Source organism: Hippocampus zosterae, chromosome 6, assembly GCF_025434085.1.
Source record: "Hippocampus zosterae strain Florida chromosome 6, ASM2543408v3, whole genome shotgun sequence".
Taxonomy (NCBI): Eukaryota; Metazoa; Chordata; class Actinopteri; order Syngnathiformes; family Syngnathidae; genus Hippocampus; species Hippocampus zosterae.
The window spans coordinates 1,266,482-1,285,994 of NC_067456.1; the positions used below are offsets into that span (position 1 = coordinate 1,266,482).

At 43.7% G+C, this 19,513-nt stretch overlaps 1 protein-coding gene across 1 annotated transcript in view; it reads left to right on the forward strand.

Moving 5' to 3' along the window:
- Nucleotides 1-14,455, forward strand: part of antxr2a (ANTXR cell adhesion molecule 2a) — a 47,354-nt gene extending 32,899 nt beyond the window's left edge. The window contains exon 17 of the mRNA XM_052068987.1: nt 13,610-14,455. Coding sequence (XP_051924947.1) covers nt 13,610-13,645 — 36 coding nt within the window. The 3' untranslated portion in view covers nt 13,646-14,455. The remainder of the gene's footprint in view (nt 1-13,609) is intronic.
- Nucleotides 14,456-19,513: the final 5,058 nt, after the last annotated feature.

The following is a 19,513-nucleotide window of genomic DNA, read 5'->3' on the forward strand; positions in this document are numbered from 1 at the left end:
TTCTGTTGCCCTACTTTAAAAAAAAACGACTCAAGAATTAGAATTATATATTATACATGAGAATTAGTTATGTAAACACCAACATAATTAATTAATTAGTTACATTGTGGCATATCTTATCTTAAATCATTTTCATTATTTCATCAAATACAGCGGACCAAGGTTTACACCGGTTCCTTGGCCTGCATCAGGGTGTAGAACTGGCCCAAGCCCCACGACCTAGACCCAAACAGTTCCCACGGGCAGTGCCAAATGGCCGATTGTGTGGGGCCCCGATTTGGACCGAGCTCGATACCCAGACCAAGAGAAGTATTCATAACGTAGACCAGGACCTTAGAGATAAGGTGAGAAGCTCAGTCATCCGGGAGGGGCTCAGAGTCGAGCCGCTTCTCCTCCACATCGAGAGGAGCCAGATGAGGTGGCTTGGGCATCTGATTCGGATGCCTCCTGAGCGCCTCCCCGGTGAGGTGTTCCGGTCATGTCCCACCGGGAGGAGACCCCGAGGAAGACCCAGGACACGCTGGAGAGACTATGTCACCCAGCTTGCCTGGGAACGACTCGGGATCCCCCGGGGAGAGCTGGAAGAAGTAGCTAGGGAGAGGGAAGTCTGGGCTTCCCTGCTAAAGCTGTTGCCCCCGCGACCCGGCCCCGGATAAGCGGTAGATGATGGATGGATGGATGGATGGATGGACCAGGACTGTAGGCTAGGAATTAAGAGATCCTGCTCCTGGTCATAGACATAGACCAGGACCTAAGGAACTAAAGGTCCAAGGACTTAGGACCAAGGGCTAAACCTGGCCCAAGAACGAGAGCTGGAAAGTTGATCGAGTTGGCTACTCCATGTGATCAGATTAGCGTGTCTTTGTCTTGAGACTTGGTGTAGCAGCATGTGGTCCGTTGTCCGTGGTTACAATTCAACACTTGTATGTTTGTTATGAGGTTGATTCTCGCCCTCCCCTGACACTTTATCAGCAGCGCCGCAGCAATTTAGTAGCAATTAGCCCGGTTAATTATGGGATGTCACGCTCTCTGATCCGTAGGTGCATCATTAGCTAGCGTGTTTACTTCCCATTAAAAGCCTTTTATGGGGAAATCAGCGCTTCGCCGATTTCACGCGGAGGTGCGCATTGTAAACGCATCTTCGCCACCGCTTGTGTTTTTATTCTAACGATTTATTACAAAAGAAGTTAGCGCCGCATTAGCATATTGTCCTCTCACACATTTAGCTAGCTAGCGTGGGTGAAACCTTGAAGATGTATCATTTGAAACAATCGCGCCTTCTATTAGACAAAAGGCGTGAAAGGGGACCGCTACATCTGTTAGCGCTTGGGGCTAACAGTTGCCAGTGAATGTTTGCATTTGAATTTACATCCAGGCGTAAAGGCGCTGGTAGCGCTTGTAATCGTCACAAGGCTATAATTATATTAGCATTGTTATTATTAGTGCTTTTATTAGCTATTGCTATTCCAGGACAACACATTGTGGAATTCACAAATAGATACAGTGGGACATAACTTTTTCACAATCATCCTCTCTAGTCTGGCAAGGAATTCACCGCGTCTCTCGTCGCCACCCAATAATACGGCTTGACCGGCCTGGCCGTATCGCCGCGGCGCGCTAGCGTTGCGCCCGAGCCCTGGGCCTCATTTGTTCTATGGGTGGACCTGGGCCTCATTAGTTCTATCAGCGGGCGTCCTCGTTAGAGCTAACAAGTAGCCAGCTGACAGCGCCGTTCCATCGCCTCCACCCCCCGCCTGTGCCGTGACAGCTTTCACCGCGGCGGAAAAAGCAAGCGGCCGTTTACGAGCGCCGGCCGACCGCTCTCTCTTAACCAGATGACTTCTTTTTTTTACATGAAGCCAGCAAAAGTAGGGCAGATGTCTGTGTGACTGGTTGTAAATTTGATAATGACCGCCATGTTAATCCTACCCCCCCTCCCACCGCGCCCCCTTCCCCTCCTGCTCTGGACCTGGCTGGTAACAGGATTAACCTCATAAAGCAAGAAGCTTTTTTTAAAATATATATATATATATATATATATATATTTTTTTTTTTTGTTATTGCTGACTGCCGATTGGATGACGGGCCGATCCTGAGTGTAGAAAATTAAAATAACACAGCTCAAGCAAAAGCCAAGGTGCTTGTGCCAAATAAATAAAAATTTCCCATTGTGGGACGAATAAAGGATATCTTATCTTAAAACTTGAAAAATAAAAGGCATCGAAAATGTTACTTAAAATTACAATGAAAGAAAAAGACTCAAATTTTCAAGTTAATTGATCTATTCCGGATATGAATATTTAGGAATGAAATTACAAAGCACTGAAAATTAAATTAAAACTGTATACTCAAATTCAAATGTACTAATTATGAAAAGTACAAAATGAACATCGGAAAATAAAATGAAATGCAGATTAAATTTAAAACATCCGTCTATCCATAGTCGGGTTAAAACATAAAAAAAACAAACAGTTGGAATTAAAATGTATGAAAATGTAAATGATAAATGCAAAATGGCCTCACAAATCATTTTGGAATAAAAAAAAAAAAAAAAACCCAAATATTAAAACAAGAACTGAAAATGAAATGATTTAAAAGTCAACTAAATATGAAGACATTCGCAATCAAAGTAAAAGCCCAAATGCTTCCGGGTTTCCTGAGCTCTCCGTATTTGAGTTTCCTCCTTTTTTGTCGTGAGCTTTTCGCCTTTCCACTTTGTGACGGCTTAAACGACCGCACTTTGTTTCGAATATTTCGATCAAACCTTCTTGTTTTTGTCGAGTGTTTTTCCAAGTTGAGAGCAACAACAAACAAGTTTGCCGGTTGCCCCGTGTTCCATGTTAGCATGGATCCAGATTTAATGTCATTTATTTGTGATCCCTTCTCATTGGAGTTTGGGATTACTTCCCTCCGCTCGCAAGGGGCTTAATCCCAAATATGTTTTTGGCCATCCACGTTGGTTGCCGTGGTGATTTGCGGATGCGGCCGCGGCCGCGGCGCTCGTCTTTCCTCCCCATTAGCTGATGGCTCTTGTTGTATCTGGGTGGTCTGGGCTGGTACCTGCACCCCGGACAAAGACGAGGGGAGGGCGCTCGGGTCGGGGGGCCAGTTTGGCGGCCTGATCCGATCTGACCTGATGTCCCCCCCCCATCCGCCCCAGCCCGCCCCCTCGGACGCTCGCCGCTCCTCTCTTGGCTTCTTTTCTTCATCGCCTATTAAAATCAAAGCGAGGAGAAGAGGCGGCGGGGATCTTGGCTTTAATTAAATTACATTATTGTTAACGTCAGCGTCGCAAGGGGCCGACTCGGTCGCGTGCGCTCTGCCGTCCTCCGCCTCTTCCTCCTTCACCTCCTGACAGACGTATAAAGGAGGAGGAGGAGGGGCTGAGCGAGGGGGGGGTGTCACACATCCTGGCTGTAATGTATTCTAATGCTCCCCCTGCGTTGATTTGAATTTTTAAAAGGGTGGAAGCGGGGACGTCATGTTATGCGGGGAATATGTTCACAGTGAATATTCAATGAGCGCATGCTTATTTTGTATACATGAATGTAACAAGGTGGCCGCGCCGCCTAATTCGGAGTGAAAGGCCCTCGCGTGCGCGCCAAAAAAAAAAAAAAAAAAAAAAGCGTTTTGAACACCGCCGCCGACACGGCGCTATGAATACACACGCCGACGTCGACACGCTGCGTTCATTACCTTCAGCGACCTTCTGTTGACAAACGGATTTGACGCTCCTGCTCGGAGCGGAATGCCCGAAAGACCAAAATGAAGAGCCCCCGAATCCAGTTAGTAACGTGAAATTTGCTCGCTAATGGGTGGACCTACAAAAACATCCCCGGAACCCGTGCCTGAAAATACACAGCAAGTCTGCCAAATATTTTGAGGTCATTTTGGCTGTTTCAAAACCCATTTTACTTAGTGACAAGAAATTTAGTTGGGAGGATCATCCTAAGAAGACCAACAAAAAAGTGTGAAGGAACCAAGACACGTGGAAATCTACCATTTTGGCGTTTCTGCCATTTCCACCAAGATGATATCTGAGGGGGATTTTTAATTGATTGATTCATTTCAGTTAGTTTTATGAAATTTGGAAATTTTGTCTTTCATGAGTAGATCTACAAAAAAAAAGTACATCCCATGTCCGAAAAGAATTTTCGTGTGAGTTTTGGTTTCCAGATTTGCTAAGATGAACTGTTTTGAGGCATTTCAAAACTTCAGCCGCCCCGAAGCCTGCTTCTGTGAACAAAATGAATTTTCCTGGACGTTCAAAAATGTTCAAGGAAACCCCTGTCTCACAATAAACGTGAAGCCGGCCATTTTGCTTTGAGTTTTGAGCTCGTGTTGGTCATTTGCAGTTTCTTGACTCGGCCAAAATTCTCCGGTGATTTAAAAAAATTCAGACTTCTGTCGAACAGACCACCATGAAATTTGGTCTCGTGTGTATACCCACAAAAAAAGCCGCAGTGACATGTTCCTGAAAAGGAACGAGAAGTCTGACATTTTGGTTGGAATTTGCGGGTAAAGCTAGTCATTTACAGTTTGGCTACAAAGATGAAATTCCGGAGCGTTTTTCAAAACCCAGGCCCCAAGCGTGTTTTTTGTTCTTGACATGGATTTTCGTGGCTACCATAAGCAGACACATAACGCCACTGGTGCCCCACTCCCGCCCCATAGCTGGCTGGTCCTCGCTTTTATTTCCAGCTAACGGCCTCGTTGGCGTGGAAACCTAAAGCCGGAGCAGATGACATCTTGAAGGATGTTTCTTTTCGAATGAATAAATCACCGCCATCCATAATTGATGATGGAAAAAAGATGCAGATGTGACGATAGTTGGCGCGACGCGACCTCTTGTTTAAAACGCCCGTGGAGTCCTTCCAGATGTGCTTGTCGTCATTTTTTTCCCCTTCCCGCACTAAAATGCTGCATTTCAACTTGAATTCGCTCCATTTGCCCCCCGCCCCCTTTTTTTTTTCAGTGTCTTTGACGGATGCCGGTGGAGTTGGTTAATAACGCAGCTTATTAACCCTAATGACAGTGTGATCTTTTACCATTGATAGCTTGTCCGGGACTTAATTAAAGATGATCCACTTTTAATTAAGCGCTCTCGCCGCCGTCGACCTCGCCTCCTGCGATTTGTCGTAAAAAAAAAAAAGCCGACGCGGCGAAATCAGGTCGACCGCGACGGATGTAGCCGTCTTTGGCGAGTTAGCCCGTCAGCTGGCTAGCGGCTCTGCTCTTTTGGATTTTTCGCGTTTGGGGGGGGCGACGGCCTCGCCGTGCTTCCGGTTGGCTTCGGGGGCCGACGGCCCGCCGCAGTGCCCGGCGCGTAATGAAGACGACAAAGTGCGGGCGGGCGGCAGGTTTCCGGTGAAGGTTCGGCAGTATGTTGTGGCGGCAAGCGATAAAGAATGGCCGCCCTGATCGCATGAGACGTTTTCACCGGGGGGGTGATGCAAACCACCGCTAATGAAGCCGCCGTGAAGGGGGGACAAGTGGGTGTGTGGGCCTGTCTGCACACTTAAATGTGTATTATTTCGTGTGTGTGTGTGTGTGAGTTAAATCGATGGCGTACAAGCAGTTCTGTTTGGTTGCCAGAGCTTCAAAGCTGTTAAATCTCACCGGCCAAACGCTAAAGTTGACAATCATCGCACGACTTGATTTTGGTGCGAGCATCTGAGCCCCAGTGTGGCACACATGCACACACACACACACACACACACCCAGGCCATATGTAAGCTTTTTCAATAAGCCCTCATGCTTTTCCGTCAACAAACCCAAATTCTTGTTGTGGAAAACGTCTGAGATGTACGTTCCGATAAATGTTTGGGCTCGGACGAGTAGTAGCATGCAAAAGTTGTACCTTTTGATCTTTGACTGCTTATAAAGCCAGTAAGTGACGGTGATGCTGAATGGAATTGTCTTTGGAATTTCGGAATGTACAAAGACATCATTGAGATGTCCCCCCAGCCCCCAAAAAAACAATGTCACAATACATAATTCGAATACATCACAATATATCATCACCAACGAATAGCTAGGCCCCCTTGTGGTTAAAGATAGGCATGACATGACACATTGTTAGCATGAAAACTGACTTTAGACGGACTCTAACGAACGACAATGTTGCTTTGGTTCTTGGTGATTTTTAAAAAATTGTTTTTGTGTTATCAACTTTACCCGGACTTGAACAAAAATAGAATCCGTTTGACGTTTGCAATTTGGAAATTTGTGATTTGCGATGTTTGCCATTTTGGTCTTCACATCATCGAGTGTCGTACGGATCAGTTGATAATAGAACCAGTTTAACCATCACTGAAGATATAGTCTGTGGCCACAATTTGTTACAATTAACTACGTCTTAGGATAATGCCCACACACACACACACACACACACACATTCTGTGTTTAATCACATTCCAGCCAATCGCGTTGGTTATTAGCGTTCGGCTGGAGGATAGGCATCATTTCATTTTTTCACATTTCTCTCACCCGTGCTCACCAGTGTTGCTTTGCAACCTCGTAAATCCAGTAACAACTTTGCTCCTTGTCGTAGATGTAAAGCTGTAACCGTTTATTCTTTTCTAGAAAATCACATTTAATGCTGATATATGACCGCGCATATGAAAAGCTGTGAGTCAATAATGAATGTAGCACAAGTTAATGATACCATATCGTGTAATCATATAATGAGTCAATTGAAAAGTCATGTGGTAAAAATGTGAAGGGATAACTCAACATTTTCAGAAGAAAACACAATTTACATGTTTTTTGTTTTTCATTTCATTCCCTTCAACAAAGACAATTTCCCCCACTTATTCCAATTGTAACTCGGCGTCGAAAAACATCGAAACAGGCGTCGCTGTGTTCTGACTCGATGCTAATCAAACGTTGAACCGCGTCCCGATGATGAGACAACAATGAGCTATTAACACTTTTGCACGTTCCCCCCCCCCCCCCCCCCCCCCAAGCCTCGTTTTCCGCCAATCTTTTCCTTTGCTGATTGACGACACGCCCCTAATTGTGTCTTGCTTGCTCGCAGCCACGCCGAGACGCCTCTCGTCGACGCGATGCGTCTCCTTTCCAAAAGACAAAGCAATGGCGGTGGCTCGTAACGCGTTACCCTTACTTGACTGACGTTTGGGGAGAAATTCTACTCGCCTGTTGAGTCAAACATTTTTTTAAATAAGAAACGTTATCCCTCTCTCGTAATCCATCCATCCATTTTCGGATCCGCTTCTCCTCACGAGGGTCTTTCCCGGTTGTCTTCGGGTCGTAGGCGGGGGGGACACCCTGAACCTGTCACCAGCCGAACAACCATTCGCGCTCGCACTCACACCGAGGGACGATTTAGAGCGTTCCATCAACAAAAGCCTACTTTAGTATTTCATTTCAATTCAAATGTACATAGGTTAGACACATTGCTTACACATTGCGGAATATTCAACTTCGATCACAATAAAGATGTTATTTACTCACCACCAGTATTGCAGATATATACTGTAAGTGTGTGTGTGTGTATATATATATATATATATATATATATATATATATATATATATATATATATAATGTATATGTACACGCACTGTATGTACAGTATGTTTATATATTTTCAAAATTAGAAGTATTCATGTCACGTCTTCTGTAACGCTCTTTTATGTTGCGCAGGACAGTATGCGCCTGCTCAAATTGGCAGCTTACATGAATACTCGGCAGCATTTAAAGAGCTGCGGTGGCTTGTAAAAAAAAAAGTCTCCTAATGCTGAATTGCGTGTTTCTATGAGCACGCCGACACGAGACTTTTACGGCGCCCGCAGACATACGAGCTTATGGTTTTTTTTTGCTGCACTTCGGAAGCACATGTGACATCTCCGGCGGGGCCGCTTTGTGATGCCCGCGCTTAATTTAAAAGTACACATGAGCCCGGTGGAACCCCCCCCACATCCCCCGACTGCCGACACCGCCACCCTCGACGCTGATACGCCCTGGCACCCACGGGGGGAATTAACAAAATGTCCGCCGCTGTGTGTATTTTGTTGTTGTTTGGAGTTGTTGCATTTTATGGACGGCGCGGCTTTGGCGACACTGAGCAGCTGTGTGACCTCTGGCTTCATTTCGTTGGGCAGGGGGAAAAAAAACAATTGCGGTGTTTAAAAAAAAACATTTGAATATTTTGCACACATGCGGGGAGCGGGGCAGTAAATGTGGGGGGGAAAAAATCACTTTTTACGCGAAGGTAATACAGTAATACATTTTCATAAGCAATTTACTTTTTTGTTTCTTCGCCTTAATATTTCAACGTAACTTTCAGAAATGATGCCTTATTCTCATAATATCAACTATATTCATTCTAGTAAAATAATAATAATTAAAAAAAACAATTCTTGTAAAAATCAGATGCTCTTTTTTTAGGATTTTGCAATTTTTTTCTTTGTGGGCATATTTTGATCTTAATTTCTAATTAATGATTACTTTTTTATTGTACTATGACTTGGTTTTTGTAATCTAATGAATTAAAGTAAAATAAATGAGAAAAATGTATTAAAATAAATTAAAGTCAAGCAAAATAAATGAAAAATGTATTCAAATAAATTAAAATCATCATTGAATACTCTAATGAATTATATCAAACTCAAAAGAAATTACTTATTTTATTAAACATGACTCGGGTTGTCGCTATCAAATCTATCCTATCAAATAAGCGAGATCGAGGAATCCGATGAATTAGACTGTAGGATCAACTTTGTACCAAAAGAGGGCGCTAAAGAATGTGTAACCTGGCAAAGCTTCACGGCAAGAAAAAAAAAATATGGTTGCCCCGTCCCTTCATGACATGAATCGTTTCTATTTGATGTGTTAAAGTTTTCCCGTCATAAAATGAGGTCTTTGTTCGTGTTTCCAGTAGAACTGCTTCACTTTTGAACCCTTCGTATTTTTATTATTATTTTTTTTTTACAAACAGGCTAGCTAGCTTACTGCATGTGTAGCGCTAATTAGCTGCTAAGCTACTTCCACGAAGCAGAACAATCTTTTCTTGTCTGCGCCGGCCCCGCTGCGCGCCGCTTATGATTATTTCATGCTCTTAAATTCTTGATGCGTGCCTTTTGCGGCTTGCGGGAGCATTCGACTTGGCCCGCCGCGGCGTTCAACACCGCGCAACGATTCGGGCAGCGCGGCGGCGCGCCACTCCGCTCGGGTCCCCTCGGTTGGATCCCGCTCGTCCATTAGCGCCATCTGTGCCATCCCAGCGCCGTCTGCGAGGGCCCCGCCGCCCGTGCCAAAACTATTGGCATTTCTCTGGAACAAGCGCAGGGACGGAGCCCAGAGCGCTTAGCTGCCAATGATGTGCACTTACTACCGCGCGCACACGCACACCCCCCAAAAAAAAAAAAAAAATGGAGAGAGGGGGAAAGCTTCAACTCGAGGGAAACAGATGGGCACCGAACATCTGCAGCCGCGACAAAATGGCGGCAAACGGCTACTAGCTTTGTGAGACGACGCTAATTTGAGCAGGTGAAAACGAGGTGATGGAATTTGACTCAACAGGTTTCAAGAGAAGAATTTTCAAAAGGATTTTGTGTGGGGACCACTGTTAACGTCGAAGATAACCCTTTCAATCCAAAATGGCTGACGTCTTCATCTTTTTTTGCCGTTTCATTAAAAAAAAAATTTAAAAAAAGGAAAGGGAAAAAAAAAATCCACCATGAGCGATTGATTGGTGCAGACGCTGAAGTTCAGAGATGCTTTTTCCAGACTGCTCTGCATATGCTGCTGCCGTTTGCTAACTTTTTAGCACAAGCTGTCGCCGCCGATCCCGGGTCAGCGGATGACGGCTCCGACGGCGACATTCCGCTCTGTCAGCTTCCTCCCTTCCGAGTGTTTGATACTCACGCAGTGCATCACAGGCCGACGGTTTAATACCCTCCCCGTAAATTGTGCCGCAAACTCAGGAGAGACTGCATCAGCGCTATCTGTTTGTGGATGCATCTGTTTAGCGTGACGCTAACTCAAAAATGACTCCCGCACGCTCCTGCCGAGAACACGACCGATTTGAGCATTTTTATCACTTCTCGTTGGAAAATAGGACTTGACTCCAGGGTTATGAGTAAAAACCTTATTGGTCTGCCTCAGCACTTTTAAAAAATATATCTATATATTTATTTTTTCGGGCTATTCAGGGTGTTTTCAACTTTTGGTATGTTAGCCTTTTATCTGACTTCATGGTGTGGACCAAACTGTGCTTCATCCATTTTGTTCGCAGATTACGATTGCGTGTCGACTGTGAGCTGGTTAGCATTTTGTCAATTCTCCGAGAGCATGATTTGGAATCATTATCGATCAGCTTCGGCCCATGCTCTGGTCAGGTTGTCAGTTTCATGATAGCACATTTTCCCATTAGCATGTTAGTTAGCATTCATTCCAGGATTTGTTGTTTACGTCGACGATACCGTCCACGTGCGGCAACGAAAAAGAAGAAAGGTCGGAGTGGTCGGTGATCATCACGCTTTTGGCCGAGTCTCGGGTGGCTGCCGTTTCCCAGCAGGCCAGATGGCAGCGCTGTGTGGGCAGTGTGTGTTTGAGGGGCTAGCGTCAAGATGGCCAGCAGTCTTGTGGACGAGGGTGGATTGCTCACACACTCTGTCCATTGCAGATGCCTTCAATTTTCTACTTTTAATGACCATTAACGGCTCTCAATTGGTGCATTTCAACCCGAACGGCAGCCATGTTGCGTTTCGTCAGATGTGGATTACTGAAACTTTTTGGTGATCGAACTCGTGAGAAACACTCAGGCGGGGAGCGTTAGCGAACGTAGGGACTGTTTTTTTTGTTGTTGTTTGTTTTTGTCTGTGTTCGTTAAAAGTTGCAGTGACGTTCGCTGGGTGTTGACAAATGGTTTTTAAATTTAATTTTAAATTTAATTTTAATTTTAATTTTAATTTTTAATTTAATTTTAAATTTCATTTTAAATTTAATTTTAAATGTCACTTTAAATTTAATTTTAAATTTTAAATTAATTAAAAATTTAATGGTCGCAAATCGTTTTTGTTGTCGCCATCCATTTTCTAACAGGTGCAAAATTTCTTTGAGGCAAGAAAAAGTGTTTGCGATGGTTTTTCGGTGTTTTTGCAGCTTTGAACAAATCCTGACCCAAACAACAAAAACAAAACATCTTCACAACACGTGCAAACTCTCGCAAGCATGCCTTTTTGAGACTCTGCTGAAAATTGACGTGCTTACCAAATTTTTGATGGCCCCTGAGATTTTTAGTTTTTTTTTTTGGTGGGTCCACTCATGAAGGACAAATCAGCCAAATTTTATGTTGCTATGAGGGCTGAATTCTGGAAACGAGCCCGAAACGTCTGCTTGCAACCGAAATGGTCGACGTAAACTCGGAGCATGTTGCTCGATAATGCGGCAAAGAGACTGTTTGTGAAACGAGAAGCACGTTGAGTCACAACGTTGCATTCGGACTCGCTAAACCCCGGATTAGCGAAGCTGGAAAAAGTATCCGCGCTACTCCGTAAAGCCGGCATCTTCTCGCCGCAAAAGAAACATCTTGCCACTGGATTACGCGTCGACTTTTTCCACGCCACAGATGGACGATTGTTCCTCCGTGATTCGGTCGCACTTTGCTTTCGCGATCTCGTCAGTGGAAGTAAAGCATCCTTCCGTTCCACTTGACAAGCCAATAAGAAAAAAAAAAACGAACAAAAAAAAAAATTGGATGGCGTTTTAAGTCGCCATCAAGCTGTCAACGCGGCAAGCGACACATGGCCGGCTAATTTACATTTGTACTTTTTCTTTGATTTGTAGAGCGGGCGGGATTTGCTCGTTATTGACCAAAGCGTGCGAGGAAAGTAACCAAGGAAGTGAAGAAAGAATTTGACGTATTTGGGGCATTTTGCGCTCTGTTATTCGGCAACTCGGTGTGTCATCAAAACCTTTTGATGTACTTGTAGTTGTAAATATTTAAAGAATGTTGAATTGATTTTTGGCTGCTTGACTTCATCACTTACGAATGTCTCTTCATACGAAATGCCTCAACAGGAAAATATTGCCTCTTGTTACGAAATTTAAAGATACGATATGTCAAAATAAAGTACGGGCCACTTCTCGCAGCTCCGAGTTTCCTGAACGCAGCATACTTAGAGCTGCTCTGCCATTGGCTATTACCTGGCATCTTCGTGGCATCTCATTGGCTAAGAGGGACCTCAACCGTTTGTGTCTGTGTGTGTGTGTGTGTAGATCGCGAAATAGATAAGATATGACGAGCAGCGTCTTCGTCATTCAGCCCCCGATAGTTTTGCGTAAATAAACCGAAGAAAAGTGTTTACCAGTCGGGCGATCGCTCACGATGTTTACCTTGGATATTTTTGAAGGATTGTTAAAAGCGAACAAAAGCAAACATCCTTAGATCAGTTCTTTACAAAACACCAGGCAAAAAAAACATTCCTGAGAGAGAACATGAACTGAAGAGGCAAAAAAAAAACAAAACCCGATGAGGGCGCAGTTAAAAGTTCACTTATTCACTCCCAAAGACGCTTTTAAACGTCTTTTCAGACTTGGTCCAGAATCGGCTGCTACTGAATGAGTCAAATGAGCATTTTTTTAATTCATTACTCTACTCTTTTTTTTTTACATGATGCACAACTCTCATTTATTCTGCTAAAAAAAAAAAATGTAGTCCCCCTTTAAGCAGTGTAACAAAGTATTTGTACTTGGTTACTTGTCACCACCGGAATTCAGTCCACATGAGCTCAACAATGTGAAGCGCCTCCACGAGCACACGCCGTTTGATTTTTTTGTGCTTTCAGCACGTCCGCTCGCAGTTTCTGTCCGCGGGTGTGCAGTGGAGGGATTCGCTGTGTGAGAGCTCCCTCTTGGTGTCGCCGCGGCAACTGTTGGCGCACGCACACATGCGTCCGCGCATTCACGCGCGACAGGACAAGACGTTCTGATGCCATATTTGCATCAGCTGTTGTCCAAATCTATTCTCGACATTTCAATTGGAGTTTTGATTCAGGCTCAAGTTGCTTTCAAAAATAAAATATAAAAATTCTCAAGCCCCAATGTCCACTTTTATTTGGGGTTTGCATATCGGGCATTGGAAATGATTCACGTTATGACCTTGAGTGATTTCTCTATCCGAGCGGCTTTATTTGTTCGACATCCTTTGTTCATTCTTTGCTCGCCTTTTTTTACTTATTGACGGAGCTTTATTTTGAAATTGTTTTGTAGCTTAGAGACATGATATATTTGTACTACTTTATTTGGATTCTAACCAGTGATGCGGACGTCTTCATAATGTAGTATTGGATGTATGATAATAACAGTAGGAATAATAATCATGTGGATAAAATAAGTATATGATTGAGAAGATTAATTTTTAAAAAATTTGTTTTATAACGACAACCATAGACAATGAGTCTTTTTTTTTACATCAGTTTTTCAACACAGGCAGGATGTTTTTAATTTTTTTAAATTTTATTGTTTGCTATGATATTTCAATATTTGTATTGTACAATTTCCCCCCCCCTCCCCCCCGATAATCGAAAATGATTTTTCTCGGTTCTTCCTAACGATATTATTTTCTTTGTGTTGCCTTCAGGGTCGCTGTGTAAATTTCAGCCGCGTCCGGCGTTAGAGGACCACGCCGATGACGTCCGGACGCCCGCCGCCACATATCAGAGAAGAATTTCTCACATTTTTTTCCCCTGTATTTATATTGACTTCAATATTCTTCCAGAGCCCCTTTTACGACGATGATTTTAATTTTTATATTTTCCCACAATCATTCACACCGAATGCAGTGCAAGGAAAACAAAAGAAGAGTTTGTCAGAACAATCCCGGCGGGGCGTGGGGAGTCTGGGGGCGGGGGGGTAGTGGGTCAGGGGGCGGGGCCTCCTGCCAATCCTGCTCGTCTTCCTCTCGGCGACGTCTCGTCAACGCGGAACTCGCCCAACCGTCCGTTTTTTTTTTTTTAAATTTTTTTTTTTTGTCCCCTTAACACGTGACGGGTGGGTGACAAGACGGACGCCCCCGAGGTTTTCGGACCCTGGCGAGACTTTGCCGTTCCCAAGATACCTTCCCGCCCGCCTGTCGTCAGGGAGTTAATAGAGCGTAGTCCCCGCTCCGCCGCGGGGGCCACCACCATACCCGTCTAATTATTAGCCTTTTTTTTTTTTTTCCATCGTCCAAAAATAATTTCACGTCATTTCAAAGAAATGTTGCACTTTGTACAGATTTTTGCCTTGAAATATTTTCGCCACGAAAGATATTGAAATCTTGAATGTATTCGCTTTGGCACACTTGATCCTTCAGTTGGCAACCAAACGAGCATGCGCTGTTATTACCCGATCTTATAATCAGTGTTTGAAACTTTTATATTTTTTAATATCGGAAGACTTTTATACTATTAAAAAATATTTTGGAAATAAATATACCTTTATTTAATGTATTCGATTTTATTTCTGTACAATCCATAAAATGACATATTTTTACACCCAGTATTTATCGTTATTCGACAAATTACAACAAAAAAAAAAAATAATAATTTTATGACTTGATTCTGCGTATTTGTTTGAATGCTGCTGTACATTTGAAGACAACATGTTTGGCCTCTCCGTTTGTCGCCAGGAAATTAATAGAGCATATTTCAGCCGCCGGGCCCGACCTGCCTGGGCGGAGGGAGCGGGCGATGGACGGACGGACGGACGGACGGACGGACGGACGGACGGACGGACGGACGCTTGGGGTTGTGAAGGATTGATGCCTCCAGTTTGTCTGACATGAGCTGGTGCTCAGCAAGGCATGAACTTTTTTTAATGTTTATTTTTTATATTTTTATTTTTTTAAGGATAACAAAGAACAGAAATGTAATATTAATAAATAATATTACATTATTATTATGTCATATTAATAATGTATTATTATTATGTATTATGTATTATAAAATTAATATATATTAATATATAATATATAAAAATAAATATAATAAATAAATAAAAATATATATTATTATTATATTATTATGGAATAATTGAGAGAGAGAGAGTGAGAGAGAAAAATGAGTCTTACCTGCAGTTGCGATAAACAAAAAAAAATTCAATATTTTTTTTTCTATATTTTTATATACATACTATGTATATATATATATATATAAGTCACAATCTTGTTGACAGAATTTTTTTTTAGGGGGAGTACAACTTTTACGACAAGCATTTTGACTTTTTGACTTTGAAAATTATTGACAAAACATTTTGGGCATTATTTTAAGCTCGTAGTTGATTGTTGAAGACGGGACGGTCTTCTGACGATGAAAAATGAACTTTTGTTTCAATCCGAGGAAAGCGTTAAAAAGTTCCTCTCCCACAGAAAACGCCACTTGCCTCCGCTCAACTTTGGCCGAGTCCAAACGACTGACAACAGACGAGACAAAAAAAATTAAATTAAAAAAAAAAAAAAAACGGGGTTGGGGGGGGGGCACGCCTTGTCGTCAAGCACGTCCACAGCCCAAACGCAAACCCAAAGTAACAGATGCGACGGACGGATAAGTATTGTTCATTTCCAGAAATGATGTAGCCTATTTTTCCTTGGCGTGCCTCCGCCCCGAACCCAAAGGGGAGGGTGGTTGTGCGGCTCGAGGCGGGGGTGCTGGGGGGGGGGGGGGGGGGTCGCTTGTTGTATCTTCTTGGTCATGTGAAGGAAAAGGCCGGAACGACGCAGTCACTTTGCGAGCGGCCAGCGTGGAGATTGGAGTGGAAAAGCTGACAAGGCCGCCGCCCCTTTGACGGCGAGCGCTATGGACAATGACCGGTGGCGGCTGGCCGACCGCCCCCTCGCCCGAACGCATGACACCAAAAATAAGCTCAAGCGCCGTCAACGCCGACATACCCGTCTAATTATTATTCCTTTGTTCGCCACTCGTCGAGACGCTCCCGACGTGCGCCCCGGCTCCTTTTTAATCGGGAGGGAAAAAAAAAAAAAAAGATTTCACGACAAATTTACATCACGTGACATCCTTTTTTAGAGTGGGCGGTATAATTACTTTATATTTTAATTATACCGTATATCTATAAAGTATATATAAATACTTTATATTTTAATTATATAATTTATATATAATAAAATATGTATTTTATTTTAAAAAATAAAATTAATATTTTAATTTATTTTTTTATTAATTTATTTTTTTTAATTTTTTTTATTGTATTATATTTTTTACTGTGCCATTAAATTGATTTTTATTTTTATTTTTTTTTTTGCAATTTAACCAGCAACGATAAAAGCATTTCTACTTTGAAAACCAATTTATTTGCGGACATGAATATTATTTGAATTATTGACAGTTTTTATCGGACTTGGAATTGTTTCTAAAAAGACAAAAATATTCGTTTTTCCTCAAAGTTTGAATGCCAAAATGTCTTTACGCTTCCTCGAGCACCTCGCGATGTTGTTGCGATACACCAGAGGAATCTGTGAGCCCGAGCGACGCGACGAAGGAGCCGCTTTGCTTTCACGCAATAGCCGACAGAAAAGTCACGTGCTCCTTTGTCAATTCGTGCACGTCTTTATCGTCATTGCGATTTATTAGTATTATTTTTTTGTGCACGTGAGTCCACCCGCCCCCCTTGCCATTTGTTCACAAGAATCGTGTTTCCTAGGAATTCCTACAATTTCAAATCATCTCGCGCTTTTTGCAAATCGGACGTGAAGCCTGGCGGTTTCAGCACCAGACACATTTACACATGAAACCAAGGTGGCCAAAAAAAAAAAAAAAAAAAAAATCCAAAGCGTCTTTACCGTTATTGATTTAGCCATATGAAAATGGCACACCGATTTTAACTACCTCCGTTTTTTTCACCTTCCCCAAAAACAACTTTTTAAAAATTTATTTTTGAAATCATCTTGTAAATTTAGAGTAGGGAATTGTCCACGTGACGTTTGTCGTCCAAACACGTTTCACCAAACGTTTTCATTAAAAAAAAAAAGTCACATTATATTTCAAATACAAAAGGAGTGTAAAGCAAGATATTTGTATGTGTGTGTGTGTGTGTGTGTGTGTGTGTGTGTGTGTGTGTGAGTTGTTGTTTTGTGTCCATATTTACACGCATGTGCTGGTGGTGAACACGCTAAAGGGGATCTTTAATTGGGCCCTTGCAGATTTATGCGGCCCGACAGGGAGCACCATTATACACTGCTGTGTGTGTGTGTGTGTGTGTGTGTGTGTGTGTGTGTGTGTATTTGGACGGAGTGGACAATGTGCAACCTCTCCCTCTGTCCAGTCACCGGAGGCGTGGTACAATCACACACACACGTATCTGCACATATGATCCCTCCAAGGTCTTCATTGCCTCAAAAATCAGGTCTCGCATTTACAAAAAATATGCAGTCGCGCACCTTCTGCTTTGTCTGCATTTGCGTGGTGTGTGTGTGTGTGCGTGTGTGTGTGTGTATGGTGAGTGTGAGTGACTAACTCTCTCTTGAAACCCAAACCCTGGTTGGAAAGCCAAGTGTGCGCTTTCAAAATAAAATTAGGATTTCAAACTATTTTTCCAAAAAGCTTTAGTATAGCATGTCAGGATTGTCACCCTGGGTTAGGGTTTTAGGTCAGGTCTCCAGCCGATGTCGGGGTTTCAAATTCGGTTTTGCAGACAGGGTGATAGTTTCAAGTTCAATTTTAATTTGGGGTTATGGTTTCAAATTGGCATATGAAGCTGGCGACCGATTCGCCATTTTTGTGTGTAAGTGGTAGAATTTGGTAGGGAGTGTGTTGGTGTTTACCCGCCTGGAAGCCACGCGGCACATGAGAGGGTGGCGGTGCGCTCAGGACTTTGCCGGCGTCTATTTTCAAGACGAGGCAGGCGGCGCGGCAGCTAACAGCTAGCCGCTAAATCCACCGCTGAGCCGGTGCCACAAGGTTGTGTTTTGACAGCGCGACGCTCCGCTTCCTCTCGCCCGCCCCGGCCGTCTGGCTTGCCGGGTTGCCCTCGTTTGCACAGGTGCCGGCGGGAAAACCAAACTTGGCGGACCTCCGCCAAGGCAGAGGGCCGCCGCACCTTCCAGCTCGTTAAGAGTTAAGACTCAACCGCTACGGGAAAATATCCACATCCGTGGACCATCTGTTTATGTTTCGGTATCATCCTTTGTCGTCCATCCGTTGTCCAGCTAAGTGTTAGCCAGCTAGGCTAGCTCCAGTTGCCCATTACCCGCAAAATGATCATACCCTCTTAGCTTGTTGAAACAATGATAACGTTACCCTGCTAACTAAGATCTTCTTGCTAGCTGGGGAGCAAACTGTGTTTGTGTTCCCTGTTAAAATAATTTCGTTAGCTTGCCATCCAAAATGCTTTCAACGACTAATGCTAGGCCTTGCTACTCGCTATGCGTGGTTACTGGAAAGTTTGGCCAACTGAATTAGCTAGGCTAGGCTAGCTGTGTGCCCGTGTTGGAATTTCCGTCTAATGGGTCTAACTGTCCGTCCGTCATCCAGCTAATCCTCTATTCAATCCATCCTTCGCGCTAGCCATCATAGCGACATGCTAACAGAAACCACCCTGTGTTATTGGCGCAATGCGTTTGGAGCCAATCTCAAGAGAGTTCACCTGTCGTGGCGAGGTTGTGTTCCGGTGGGTGTCAATGCTAATGCTAAAGCTACAACATCATTTCGCCCATCCGCCAAGCTCCCGGCGGGCCTCGTTTGCGCTTCTGCCGCCCATCTGAACCCGAGCCGACCCGAGCAGGCAGCTGACGGAGCGGCCCGTGAGCCAGTAGCACTGCAGTCGGCGGGGGGGGGGGCGCAGTCACCTTGCCGGAAGCTCTCCGCGTGGCGCTTTAATGAAGGAGGAGGGGGGGGGGGACCGTGTCCGGAGGTGTTGTTGATGAGGATGAGGATGATGTCACGTCGGGCTGGCGCGAGAGGCAGCAGATCGCTTCTGACTCGGTCAGCAGATGTTTGGAAATGGCGCTAATGTGAGGACGCTGCCGCCTCCGTGGGTGGCGGGGGAAACTGATTGTGAGCACAAGTGAAATACAAACAAGGCTATTTTTACTCCTCGGTCGTTGGCCAGTGGGAAGCAAGTCGGCAAAAACTAAATGTGGACCTTCATATAGCTATAAACCTTTTAATCGCTAGCCTTTTTGGTAGGTGACTTAGCTTAGTGACGTTGCGACATAGCTTAGCAATGTAGTGACGAAGACCGACCGCGTTCTTCCCACAAGGTCACCTGACTTACTTTTCGACTTGAAAAAGACTTTGTCTTGAATAATCACTCCCTTTGCCACTTTTTATATAGTATGTCTTTCATAAATGCTGCGTCTGCTGGTCATTTTTTAAAAGACATCATTAAAAATATGCACAATTTTTTTTCTCAATGGGCCTCGGGGAGACAAGCTTCTGTCAATCAAAAAATGGAAAGGAAAAAAAAAACCCCCAGTACAAAACTCATTTTGTAATTACGCAGAGTCAGCAGATGATTTCCCATTACACGATAAATTCATGTGATCATCAAG